Source organism: Argiope bruennichi, chromosome 2 (genome assembly GCF_947563725.1).
Source record: "Argiope bruennichi chromosome 2, qqArgBrue1.1, whole genome shotgun sequence".
NCBI lineage: Eukaryota > Metazoa > Arthropoda > Arachnida > Araneae > Araneidae > Argiope > Argiope bruennichi.
In genome coordinates, this window is record NC_079152.1 from 138,935,705 (window position 1) to 138,950,476 (window position 14,772).

General features: G+C 29.8%; 1 protein-coding gene across 3 annotated transcripts in view; it reads left to right on the plus strand.

Annotated features, from left to right (window-relative positions):
- The window catches only part of LOC129957336 (xaa-Pro aminopeptidase ApepP-like), a 124,190-nt gene that overhangs the window by 85,695 nt on the left and 23,723 nt on the right, over positions 1-14,772 (plus strand). For all 3 annotated transcript variants that reach the window (XM_056069629.1, XM_056069621.1, XM_056069636.1), the window contains exons 7-12: positions 2,228-2,323; positions 5,887-5,968; positions 6,062-6,146; positions 7,102-7,212; positions 9,210-9,302; positions 12,696-12,808. In XM_056069629.1, coding sequence (XP_055925604.1) covers positions 2,228-2,323; positions 5,887-5,968; positions 6,062-6,146; positions 7,102-7,212; positions 9,210-9,302; positions 12,696-12,808 — 580 coding nt within the window. The remainder of the gene's footprint in view (positions 1-2,227; positions 2,324-5,886; positions 5,969-6,061; positions 6,147-7,101; positions 7,213-9,209; positions 9,303-12,695; positions 12,809-14,772) is intronic.

Consider the following 14,772-nt stretch of genomic DNA (forward strand, 5'->3'; position numbering starts at 1 on the left):
CTTACAGGTTTAATTATTATGAAAGGCCGTAAAGAAATAAGTTTCAAATAAGGATTACAGTAAAAATTATTATTTTGCAGGATTTATCTTAGGGAATATAACATAACCTGTTTATGAATAATTAATATTTCAATGTATTATGAAAATATAATTTCTTCATGATTTTGATAATTCAGTGCATATACCTTTTGTAGTCATAATATTTTATAATCCAAATAGTTTGTATTTATTATAAATTTATTTATATAATAATTAGTCTAATTGCATTTTTTAATCAGCTCCCTTGTGGTTCTCCTTCAATTTTGCATCTGTGTAGTCTCTTTAGTCAGAAATCAACCACTAATGTTTACTGGGTGCCATTGGTATTGGATGTGTCATTGCAATGATTGCAAATTGATGTACATAAATATCTATAGAAGGCACACCAAAATTAGTTTCACTGTGGTTTTATTCCATATAGTTGAAACCTCTCTGGTAGATTTTTATGTATGTCAGGATAAATGGGGTATATGAAAACAGATACTGGTATTGTATCTTTGAATAAAATGGAAATTACAAAAAATGTAGTATCATGCCATAAATTCTCCAAATAGGTTCAATGGCATAACTAGAATGGGGCAGGCAGAGCAAGTGCCCCGACTGCTATTATTAGAAAGCTTACATTTAAGAAAAAAGTTAGTTTGTGCTTAAAAACTACTTTTAATCTCCAGAACTAAAATAAATCTTCTTAAAAATAAAAATAAGGATTTTTTTCCCTTACATTTTACTATTTCAACACATTGAATTACCTCAAAAATTCTGAAATTTAAGTCATTATCTAAGTTCCGTACGTAAGCTTCGTATCTGACATTGACAATTGAGTCAGGAGCATTTGAAAATATTTTTTGATTAATAAGCAATGACAGATATACTGTCATAGTATGAACAATCATGCTAGTAGTATTTGATGAAATTAAATTCAACTTCAAATGAGATTTAATATGAATAAAAATAGATCACATTTTTATTCAACAAGCATTTTTATCAATAAGCAAAAAATCCGATTAGTGTGTTTTGTATCCAATTGATTCTTTAGAATTGTCATGTACTGAACTGAATGAAAAGAAATAGACGTAATTTTCATTAATAATTAAAATTCCAATGACATAAATTATAAGCAGGGGATAGTAAAAAAACTTTTGATGTTGAAAACATCAACAAACTTTGAAAACATTGACAGACAATTTATTAATCGGACTGGTTGATGTACCTGTCTAGATGGGCTGTTATCCTGCTAATATCTCTGATATGATTGTCACAGAATAACCACTGAAAGTTGTAGTAGAAACTTTCATATGTATTAACAAAGTGCTTAAGAAATAGTGTGCATGTGTGTGAGAGAGAGAGCATAATTTTGCAGATGCATGGCCGAAGAGAAGGAACTTTTGAAATTAACTTCGATTTATTTTACACGGGAGGCATAATTTGTATAGAAGAGAAAGGATGATAAAAAACATCTGTTTACATTGCGATATAAGAGCAAAGTGACAAATTTGTTTCTTCAATGAATTTACTATGAGATTCTAATCAAGATTTAAAAATATATATAAAAATATGTAATGAAAACTTTTAATTTAATTTAAATCTTAATTTCCTAATTTTTATCTTAATTTAGCCCATATTAACTTCATTCTAAAATGTTCTCTTAAATCCTGATCCAATTCCAAGTTTTTATTTGTTCTAACACACGATTAACAAAATTACTCAGTCCATTGATTTCCAACCCGGAAACAAAGCAATAAAAATCTTTAACACCTACGCATTTTTTTTAAAGATACCAAAGAAATCCTTGTCTAAAGCAACATGCATCAAAGAAATTCCTATCGGAATCTCTTAGTAATATTACTGAAGAGACTTATTTCTATCACTTGTAATGGACTCGCGATGTAAATAGACTCTTTTTATCATCGCTTCTCTCCTGTACAAATTATGCCTCCCATGTTAAATAAATTTATAAATTGTTCTGGTTGTAGCTATTCTGGTTTTTATAAATCTTATTAAAACTTAACTTATAAGCTTAAAAAACTTATAAAAACCAGAAGAAATCAGAACTTTGTTTATGAATTAAATCTGTATAATTTTTTTCTCAGATTTGGTATATAGAAAGTTATTATATCACATTCTTAAAATAATTTTTGTAATTTAGGCTACTCGGTTATAAAATACAAAATGTCTGTTTTTACCACAGGACAGCCATGGGAAGAGAAAGTAAACAAACTGAAGCAGGTCTTGAAAGATAAAGCAGCCAATGGAACAGTTGTGACTGCCTTAGATGAAATTGCATGTAAATCCATTTTATTTTAAAAACTATGAAGTTTTTCTTTGATTTTAACTATTTAATTTACTTATATTTATAAACAAATCAATTGTATTTTCATTTTACTTTAAATCTGTTTTTTTTTTTAAATTACATATTTATCTTATGTTTAGTTGGTGATTTTTGTTATTTTGAATGAAGATTTTTTTTAATTATTTTTTAATGTTCCTTATCAGTACTCTTGCTTGTTGTATTAGAATTAGTGATCAAGGTATTCTCATCATTGTTATAAGGTGCGCTCAAATGCATTGGAGACCATGTTTATAATTAAAGAATATTTTATTGACTGATAGTCGATATAACATGATTCCTGCACATCAATTCCAACTTGTAGAAAGCAGATGGCTTGAATATAAATATTCTTAATTGTGAATGGATATAACTTTGCATGGTGCTCTCCATTTCCTTGTCATGTGTGAAATGTTGGTTTTCATGGTCTTCTTGCGAACGATTATTTTGAGCTAACTTAATGGTGCTGTATGAGAATATTTGCAGACTTCTTATTGAACTCTCTTATTAGCACATCAGTGATCTGTTTGGCCATATACGTTTTCTTAGTATGGCACTATCCCTTTCAAGGACTTCTGGATGTAGTGTTGTGATCATTCTATGTTTTTGATCATTCATTTAGGCCTCAATAATGCATTTAATCCTGTTTGAGACTGTTGAAGAATAGATGTTCTTCTTTGTTGAAGAAGGAACTGAACTTGATGACAGAGTCATATTTTCCTGTATTTTGGGAGTAGGTATCCTGTATTTTGGCAGCCATCACAGAATCTGTTTGAGAAAACAGTAACTGTCTTCCAATAGGTGTAGTGCTGCTACAGCAAAATCATTTAGTCCAAATTTGAATAACGCTGCTCTTCTTCAAAACCCTTTTTAAAATTAATTTTAATTAAAGGCTTACTGGACATTTTTTTTACTTGTCCTTTCCACCATAAGTTAACATGGTTACTTCTTTATTAAAAAATATTTTGGGAAGGTGATATTTAATTTTGTTGAGTAATATCTATCAAAAAGAAATCATGTTTTTACTAACTGTTTGCTGCATATTGAATGCAAAAATGGGTTAATTTTTACTAAACACAATGTTTTGGAAAAAATGTTGCAACATTTTGCTCTATTTTCAAAATTAATACTCTTTAAAATCTTCTTAAATTTGAATCTTCAAATAAAATGCGAATTGTTGCTTTTGTTAGAAAATCTAAATAATAAAAGCTTTTAAATATTTGTTACAACAAATAATAGTTTCTTTCATTTTTTTTTTCAAGTTGAATATTTATAAAACTTTTGTATATAAAAATTTCATTTGAAAATTCTTGTGTGTGTGTTTTTAAACTTTGCAGTTCTTTAAGTATTCTATAATATATAGTTAAGGGCTTTTATAGGTAAAAGCAGTTTAACTGATGTTTCATGGTAGCTTTAAGTGTGGATAATATAAGTTTAGGTTCATTTCACTATAGTTCATTTGTGCTATAGATTTCACATTTTGTATACTTATATTCATCCACATCTTGGTAACTGTTAAGAATTGAATCTTAAGAAAGATTTTGCTTGATGAAAAATTACATTAATTTAGAATTTTATGATTTAATTCGATAGTTTCTAACTATGGTAGATTAAACTGATAATTATGAAGTGAAGATATAAAAAACAAACCTTGCAGAACAGTTCGTTTGGGAAGGGGGGAATTGAAAAAGTTTTAATACTTTCTTTCACATTTCAAAAAATTTCTCTTAATTTTCAAAAATATTCTAATACTTGGTTTACTTCAGGATCTAATTAATAAAGTGGGTTTTCGTTGATCAAATGATTCATTTCTATTTGCTTTATTAAATTGCCATCTGTTAGCAAAAAGAAATATTAGTACAGCAGTTCTTAGAATTTTACACCTCTCCTAAATATAGTTGAGAGTATTAATTTACTTTCAATTAAGTCTCTTGTAATCAAGCAAATTTTTTTCTTAAATTCTGAAACGGTGGATGATTTATTTCTGTACAATAACATCGTTTGAAATTGTAACAAAAAATAACAAATTTAGTTTAATTTTTAGTTAATTATTATTTTAAAAAATGGAATCAAAATTGAATGGTACTTCCAGTTTGTTTTTGCTTCAAACTAGGTATGTTATAACCGTTGTAACTTTTTTTTCTAATACAATTAAAGAAAAAAATAAGTTATTTTGGAGAGAGAAAATTGAGATCTGCAAAAAAAAAAAGTGGTTGGTGATCGGTTTCCTACATAGTCGGATACTTAATATAATTTACCGTTTATGTATGATTTAATTTTATTGATAATATGTTTAAACGTTTATTAAATTTTGTCTAGCTTTCATTATCATCCACTTTTGCTTAAAATAAAATTTAAAATTTATTGTAGCTTTTTAATTTTATTTATTTAAACAAACAAGATAGTTATAAGATGTCATTTTAAGTCATTTTTTTAATAAATTCTTTTAACATATTATTCATACATAAGACACAACAAAAAAAATTATGCAGATAAATAGATTAATAAATTTCATATCTCATTATTCAAGAACAGATACTGACTAAAAAAAAAAAAAATTGGAGGGGGAGGGTGGACATGGTCAAGAATATAGTCTTGGGTATAGAAATTTTTTGAAGGTCAGTAAGAAGCAGAAAATTCACTGGGAGTAAGGCCTTTGGAACTAAATTTTACTGTTCTATGCTGTATGATCTTATTTTGATTGCAAAATTAGAATTCATATTTGCCAGCTTTAATTAATTAATTTTGTAGGAAATAAAAGGATGTATATCAGTGCAAATCATTACTTAAAGAATCCATGTTTGCCAACCATCAACATTAAATTTACCTCAAGCTTAGACTATATAATACTCTACATGTAATTTATAGAGTATAGGATATAGAATATATTACAACTTCTGTGAGAATATATAACATAATGTACTAATTTATAGGACCACCATCTTATTTGAATTATATAGAATGTATTACGCTTATGTTCATAAGTGATTTTACTCGAAAGTCCCCAACGGTCAATTCACTGTTCATCACTAAGATTGGATATATATGATCACCAGAAGATGGATTATATAAATGAAATAAATTATTTGATTCTTTTACCTAACCAGTTCAGTTTCGATCGAAGTTTTAGTTTCATTTTTAAAAAAAATCATATAAAACTTGCTTAAATGGGATTAACTTTTCTTTCAGCCAAAATATTGTATAAGGATCATGGCCTCCTTTTTTTTTTTTTTTTTTTGTCTTTTTTTGCCCCTGGTTTTATTATCCACCTCGAATAAAAATGAAAGCAAGATAAAATTCCATCTGGTTTTTTTTTAACATGTTGTCTAAGACTTAAATGAAATATGAAATGATATAATAATAAATAAGCTAAAATATTTTTGAAATTAATATAATGGTAAGTGTGCTCTAATTGAGCCCCTATATATCCTTATCATATAATATGTAATGCACGATAGATTTCATGTTGCATGTATTGATGAAGTATCACTATAATAGCTCTTTACTACTTTCCTAACTAGGGTTATTCAACCTGAGAGGGAATGATATTGCTGACACTCCTTTATTTAAAGCATACTCTTTTATATCATCAAATCAAATAAGGTATTTCAGTAAAACTTTTACTTTGGTGTTTATCAACAATTCAGCTATTATTCAAATAAATTCATTTCAGGTTTTTTTATTTTAATTTTTCAGATTGTATATAAAACCTCTGAAGTTGACTCCAGAAGTTGAAAAGCACTTGTGTCCAAATTTAAATAATTATTCAGAATGTGTGCAAGTATGTTAAATTAATTTCACTAATGCTTAAATATATTTTGCTGCCATTTTTTATTAATTTTATGTTTTATTAAAAAATTGTATTAAATTTCACATTTTAATGATGGAAGTATTATTTAGATGCTATGTAGGAATTTAAGTTTTTTATGGATTTGCTTCTTTTGTTTCATATTATTCTGATCGTATTATTTGCAATACTGAAACAGTAGAAAGCACACAGAGAGTAATCTGCAGAAGAGAGACTCTGCACAACTATTCATGTCTCTCCAATGTCAGCTATTCTCCACTGCCTGAATTGTCCACTTGAACGGAATTCGACTACTAACTCACTTCTAACGCTATGCTTGATTCGGCACTAACTAGCTACTCAGCACACGACTGAATGCTGCCTCAATACTCGACTGATTTCAACTCTTTCTCTCGACATATTATTATTTCCATGACAAGGCAAAGAAGGCTCTAGAAAGCTCCTCATTACTCATGTTTCAACTGACCAATCGCCAAAATTTTTTGCGATTCTAGAATCTTCTACTTTATCACCTAAAAGTCGCCAAGTTTGTCTCCAAGGCCTAAGTGGGTCATTGAACCGGCATCCATTTAGGATTCGTCAGAGTTATATGTACAACTGTCTCCCTTAAGATGCAACTAAGTGCGCTGGGAAACAATATTACATATTCGTAACTATGTATATTGGAAATCAGCGAAATTTCCTCTATCTTAAGAGATAAAAATTATTTCTTTGCTGCTGCAAAATATTCCAATTTCCTTAAAAGAGTAAATATGGTCTTTCCAATGTCTTTTCATTCTACCTGTACCACCTGTTATAATATTTAAAATATGGAAATGTTTAAAAATATTATTTCATTTGACCGCTAATCCATTCTTATATAATCATGTTTTCATAAATTTATTCATTTTAAATATATATTTATCTCCTTTTTTTGGTCTTTGAAAAGTTAGAAGACTATGTCAATGCTTTTGAAGACATGAAAAAGGTTATGCCTGAATCAGGAAAAATTTTAATTTCTTCATCTTCTAGTTATGCTGTTGCTAATTTAGTACCCGAAGTAAGTGCCATAATTATATATAATTTTTTTTTTTTTTTTTTTTTTTGTTATTTTAATTCAAGCACTTTAAATACAGAGGTTATGAGGACCCAAAAATAGTGGGTGTATAAATATAATTCAGGCATTTGTCAGTTGGGAAAAAAAGACACGTGTTTGGTATAAAAAGTAAAGATTGACATATTTAAAATATTTTCCCACAGAAACTACATTTGTTTATCTTTCAAGTAGTGAACGAATTCCGTGAAGGAAAAGTATTTGTATAAAAGTCTGGCAATCTGTAAACAGAATATACCAAATTTATTTTTCAGAAATATGTAATACTTCTTCTGTCTGTCAATAAATTCCATTCTTTCAATTAAGACCAATCTTCGCCGATCGGACTAATTACTCCCAAATAGGACCCTACTCGGTAGGATCCCTATGTTGGAGAGTAGTTTATGTTTGGTTCAATTCTGTGGCATTTCTAGAACGGGGAATGCAGGATATGTGGCTTGGAACTATTATGAGATACTGAAAACTATTAAGAATTTAATAAAACTGTCTCTCTCTCTCTCTCTCTCTCTCTCTTTTTTTTTTTTTTTTTTAATCTTAGTTTAAAGTCAGATTTTAAAGATTCAAACCAAAACTGTTGATCTTTTACAATCTTATACATATATAGACTAACCTTGGGTACTGGTTTGGCTATCCTTTTAGATTTTTTTTTCTTTCAAATTTAATTTTGCACTATAATAGAAAAAGTCAAATTGTATACAGATGGATAATATTAGAAATAAAAGAATTAAAATGTCTGTTCTCACTTTAAGAATTATAAAAATAAATGCCAAATTTGAAAATATGTAAAGAAGATAGAAAAAAAAACCTTACCATGCATGTTTACTGGATACCAAGTGTTAGTTAATATTATTTCCAAAATTATTTATTTATTTAATAATATTATTTCCAAAAGGGCCCCATGACTCCTAAGACTGTCTCTGCTTTCCAACTTCTGTAGATCTCCCCCTTTTGTTTTCTTTTGGTTTCTCAACTTTTTTGTCATCGACTCTTTGGGTCTATTTTACTGAATAAAATGGTGTTCACACAAAGTATCAAGTTTAAAAAATGAGGTCACAAATCTTTTAAAATATATCTATATATTCATGAGAAATGTCTTCAATGTCAATCCTCTTTAAAACATTATCTTTCCATTTCAATGGTGAAATGATATCCATGAATGGGGAGCGAGTTAGCTATTCGGTATTACAGGTGGGATATTCAGATGTTCATTTTTTTTAAAATAACCTTCCATATTTATAAGACAAAGATAGCAACTATCAAAATGATTTCAAGGTTACAGCTACACAGCAGTGATGGGAAATGGCTTGTATCTGCTTTTGCCTATCATTCATTGAAAGGAGTTGCATTTTAGCATACATGAGAAGCCCAGCTTTTATCTTGATTGTTGACTGTACTACAAAAATATAAAAAATAAGTTGTTGTTTTTTTTTTTTTTTTCTGCTAAAATTCTCAGATTTTACAATTCAATCAGTCAAGTAACTTTTTTTCACTTCTTATATTAAATGCCTGACTTGCGATTTTAATATAATTCATTCTCAAATATACTAATCAGGCTTGCACAATCTACGTCAAAAACTTGCCATTTCAACTTGAAGTCTAACTATAAAAACATGCAACCTTCCTTTACAAGTATACCTCTCTGCTGAAATACTATTGAATAGAAACAGATAAAATAGGGGTACAAAAGTTATAGCCTATGATATTTGCGATAATCATTAAAAAAATAGCAGAATAAATGCCCCATTTTTGCCAAAAATGGGGCACAATTTGGCATTGAGATATTTAAATTACCTGGATTCATAACAGAAATAATTTGGCCAATGTTATCAAACCATTACATATCAGTGTTGTTTTGCATTATTTCTATTTTTTCTTTAATTTAGCAATATTTATGTAATTTGAGTATTTTAATCCCATAAATTTCTGGGGTTTTTTTCCAACAGGAAAATAGAATAATAAATGTAGAACCTTCTCCTGTTGCCCTTATGAAAGTTATTAAAAATCCTGTTGAAATCAAAGGGATGAAGAATGCTGCAGTATGTTAAATTTTTTTTATTTCAAGTTTCTGATTAACATTTTTTAATTTATTAATCATGTTAAATCCCTATTGAATACTAAATTTGTGCATTAATTTCTTTTTTAAAGTTCTATTATTTTTTTCTTGGGTTTAGTAATTATTTTTTCACCTTTCAGTTGAAATTTTTATACTCTCATAAATAATTGATTTTATATATTTATTTTGATCTTCATACAATATTGCCGCATTAAAAAGAGGCAGTCAACTCTCCATGGCCGAATGGTCATAGCACTGGTTTCGTAAGTTCGAATCTCGCTATTGACAATGTCATTCACAGTCTGTGTAAATATTTAATTCCTTGATTTTATGTTCCTTAATTTCATGTTCCAGCAGATTCTGGACCTTTCTTTAATTTACCAGATAAGTGTTCTGTACTTTTCTTACTGTCTCCAGAAAAGTATTCTGGAACTTTCCCTGTTAGTATGAAAGCAGAAGATCTGTCAGTCACTGTGTTCTGAGTTCAGAGTTGAGTTAATAAATTGGTTTAGCTCTACTTCTTGTGTGTTTCATTGAGTTTCACACTAGAGTACCTAAGTGACATTCTTTGGTGGGGGCGCCGGATACGATTCCAGTTAGCGTGGAAGCGGATTTACGCAGAAGCAATCGCCTTAAAGGCCTTGACCCAGAATTTGGAGTTTATAACCCATCACCCAGAAAGACAAGGAAAATGCCTGTGGAACAGAAAACTAAACCTGTCATCGTGACACCAGCACAGCCAGAACACAGGAATCCATCTGTATTTAAAGGAAACGTGGGACAAGACCCAAGCAAATGACTGAAGGAATATGACAGAGTATCAAAATTCAACAGATGGGATGACATGACTTGTCTCGCAAATGTGTTCTTTTTCCTGGACGGCACAGCCAAGCAATGGTTCGAAAATAATGAAGATAAATTGATTTCCTGAGATGTTTTCAAATCAAAGTTAAAAGAGGCATTTGGGGAAACACAGCACTATGTAAAGAAGGCAGAAAATGAGCTTAAGTATAGAGGGCGAGGTTTTTGACAATTAATCCATGGCATGTGGTTAATAGTATCCGAAAATCAAATGTTTGGTGTAGGTGCGTTTCACCCAGTGGATTGACTATACTTGTAATCATGAAATCCCATACCAAATTTGATATATTGAAGTCATTGTGATTTTGAGTTACTGCTTTTGCAGGCTTCTAAAACAGATGTTCAACCCTGTTGGGTTTTGCTCAAAATTCAGCAGGTTTCTATGTTATAGATGTCAAATCTATGCACTGAATTTTATCCAACTAAATCTCTGTTTTGTAGTTATCGTATTATTATTGCAGAGTGAATAATGAGTGAAGTTAATTTAAAATAGCTGGACAAACTTCCTCTGAACTGATTTTGCTCAAATTTTATAGAAATCTACAAATTTGCTGTAAAGACCATATGCCAAATTTCATCCATCTAGGTCAATGCGATTGTGAATATTATTTGCCACAACCAGACAGATAGATAGAAATTTTCCATTTCGAATTTTTCGAAGTTAGAGATGTTTCAAACCTGAAGATTCGTCAAAATTCGGAGGTCGAATTTTTTGATAATTATAATACATCTATATTTCACATTCGGGACACAGTTAATTATTAATGCATCACAGTTTAATTATTAATGCATTTGTTTAATTCCTTGTTTTTTATTTAACATTATAGTTTTCCAAACACGGCTCACACAATTTTTATTTTTAAATTATCTTATAATATGAACATTTAAAAAATAAATCTTGTTCAGAAACAAGAATGCGAAAACAAGTTCTTTTTATCTGGTTTAGATTTGTAACTGGTCTATAATCCTTTTAATGGAAAAAATATCGCACTATCTTGCAGGATATATAAGGATTAAATCTAGAAATTTATAATTATAAAGAATTGTCATTCTAGAAGCTTGAAACTGAAGGGTTTCTTTCTTTCTTCTGATAAAAATTATCAAAATTAAATTCTATATTTATTTAGAAAATGATTCAATTATACTCTAATTTCTTTTGATATTGAATTATATTATTTTGCTAAGTGTCCAAATTATGTAATATGTATCATCTGATTCTTGCTCTCTCAATTTATATTCAACTATATTGTCCAAAAATATGTATATAAAGTATATAGCTATTCTTTAGTAATATATGATTAAATTATCAATAAAATAAAACACAATTTAATCTAACAAATATTAGAAAAAATGGTTTGTCAATGCATTTTAATTAAGAAAATATCTTCAACAAAAAAAATTAAAGAAATCTTAATGGGTTGAAGTTTGGCTAGTTAATACATTTGCTTTTTATTAATTAAATATACACTTATGATGTTCGGCTACAGTTGTCTATGTTTTTAATTTATTGAAAGACTTTCATTAATATCAAAGGATCCCTGGTAAATAAAATATTCTTCAGAAATTTGCCATAAAAATGAATATTTCTGGGATATAAGCAGCATGCTGTATATCAGAAAACAAACATAAAACAATCCATTTTGTAAAGAATATAAAATATGAGAAAAACTTACGTTAATTCCAAGATTATTTTTTATACTGAATGTTGTTCCTCTGACTGATGTCAGGTCAGAGGAGTGATAGTAATTATCAAGACTGCCATAAATGTGTTAATGCAAACCACATTTAGTTAGTCAAAATCATAAAGATTCTTGTACAAGAAGAATGTAAAAATTGCAATAATCCAGATAAAAGCATGCATTTGATGTACATTTATTACAAAACCTGTGGTGCATAATATAGAATACAAAAGTAAGTGTTAAAAAAATTATTATTTTACAGCATGATTATGACATAGATGAGGATGAACTAGTTCATGTACTAGTTGAGTTCAAAGTTGCTGCCTTTGACATCATTGTGCAGCCGACAACAAATAAGAAGTTATTGTCATGCACACTCCACGATTCTAAGTGTGTGGGGATAGTATCTTTTGCTACATAATAATTTGTGCTTCAGTGTCATTAAGGGTCTCTCTCGAACAAATTTAGAACTATCCCTGAAAGAAGTCATCTGGGAAGAGCGGAAACCTGCTGTAGTATTGAGAGGATTATTTATATATATGAAAAATGTATGTGGCTATTGTGCATGAACCACATGCACAATATTCTTAACACATCCTGTATAAGTGTTTTTGCAATTTGCACATACTAGAAATGATTTATGGCACCATGTTCTATGGCAGTTTTTGTCCCCCCTGATGCCTATTATCCTCTAAATTTGTCAAGACACAATTTGCAAGAAAGCATTTAACATTAGTATTCATATGCTACAGTCGCAGAATGTTTAACAATCAAAACAATGTAGTTTTTCACAATTATTTATTTTTATTTAGATAGTTAAATATTATATTTTGTAGTTAAAGGATTCTGTGGCTATTGTTGATTTTATTGCCCTTCTTGAACAGCAAGTGCAGCAAGGAAAGCATTGGGATGAAATAAAAGCTGCTAAAGTTTTAGCTCAGTTTAGGAAGTGAGTTTTTGTGATATTTTTATTCAATTCATTTAAAAATGTTTATGTGAATAAATTGTGTCTAGACAAATATATTTAAATCTCAGTGAAGATAAAAATGTTAAAACATAAGTATTGTTATCAAAGTAAGTTAAGTACCTTAACAGTATTGCCACCAAACAAGAAATTTTCAAGTGATAATTGACCAAATTTGATACTAGATTTAATAAGTTAAGGCATAGCAAATAGCTATCACTTTATTGTTTGGGAAAGAAAGTATTGGAAAATTGGCAATAGAACCATACCATGTTTTCAAGTATAACCAAAAAAGAAGAATAAAATAACATTATGGAAAAACAATATCTGAAATATTCAATGTGTTTATAAAGAATATGCTTGCAAAGTGAACATGTATAGAACAAAAAAATAGCTTCAAAAATGGAGAGTATTTTGTGAAGATATTTTCTTTTGGAAATAATTTGAGTTAGAATTCTTATTTAACTGAACATTTTTATCAAAGAAAACAATGAATGTTTTAAAATTTTATTTTGTGAAGGTGCATTATATTTAACTAAATATAAGATAGCTTATCACTCAATTTATGTTGTTATTGTTGTTGTTTCTAATCCCAGGTGTTCTAGCTGCTCTATACCACCTCCATGAAACCAAAGATCTCTAAAAAGTTCAAAAACAATAGTAAATCCCTTAAAATCTCAAAAATCATAAAATTTAAACATTTAAGAATGTGATTGGGGAGGCTTGATCTGCCTTGCACCAAGGACATTCAGCAAAGATCCTCCATCCGTGTTGAAAGGTGAGGGATTTGGTGTGTCCACTCAAAATACGAGAGAGAACCGTTTGCTGTTTTCTAGAGATATTCTGGAGTGACACTAACCGGGACTCCTACCAAAGTATCCAAAGTGCACTCGACGCCATCTTTTTGATAGAGGAGATTTCAGAATAAGTTATTGTTGCATCACCATGAAATATGGCAGCTGAGGCAGTCTTAGCTAAGTTATCCGCTATCTCATTACGATTTAAACCAACATGTGAGGGGACCCATTGAAAGTATATAGAATGCTCAGCGGAGAGCCCGGCAATAAGGTCTAAAATATTCATGCTAATCTTGTCCCCCACTTCCGTCCAATTAGAAAGGTGCTGTATAGAGGCACGACTATCCGTTAAAATCCAAATGTCTCCGAAGACAATTTCAGAGGACGTGTCGATATATTGAAGTCCCTTATAGATTGCAATAAATTCGGACCTGAATACAGAACAGTTGACAGGATTACTAAACAAAATATCAGTAGTTCCTTCAGGAGTCTCAATGTGCATGCCACTACCAGAAATGCCAGCATCTCCTTTACTGCCATCAGTGTACATTTTCAGAGCCGAAGATGGAATGCTATGAATTGTTTCCAGAAACATTTGTCTAGTAAATTCAGGTAACTCTGACGTTTTGCTAGTCTTGGCCAAGCGATCAATATGGAAATGAATTCGATCAGGGTCAAACTTAAAATTCCAATAAGGCTTTAAGGAATGTGGTTCCACATCTGCAGAAGGTAGACCCATCTCTTTTGCGAAGGAAAAAGGGCTGTTTTTCTTTAAATGCTTATTATTATGCCATGAATTAAAATAAGCAAAAGTTCTGTGCTGATCATTGTAGCTAAAGAGCTTGTTGTAATATTTTGAAAGACAGTAAATTCTTCTCAGAGAAAGAGGTGGTAGATCACTCTCGTACAGCACAATATCATTAGGACAGCTATTACGAAGGCCAGTAATTATTCTTGAAGCACTTAATTGCAATCTTTCAAGTTTATCTAAGTTAGCTTTTGAGGCACAAAAGTAAATTGGGAAACCATACTCTCGAATAGGTTTGATCAGAGAGATGTAGGTGGTTCTCATTGTATTAGCGTCTGCACCCCAGTCTTGTCCAGAAATATATTTAAGTATGTTGAGTCTTTTTCCTACATTTATTTGCAAGA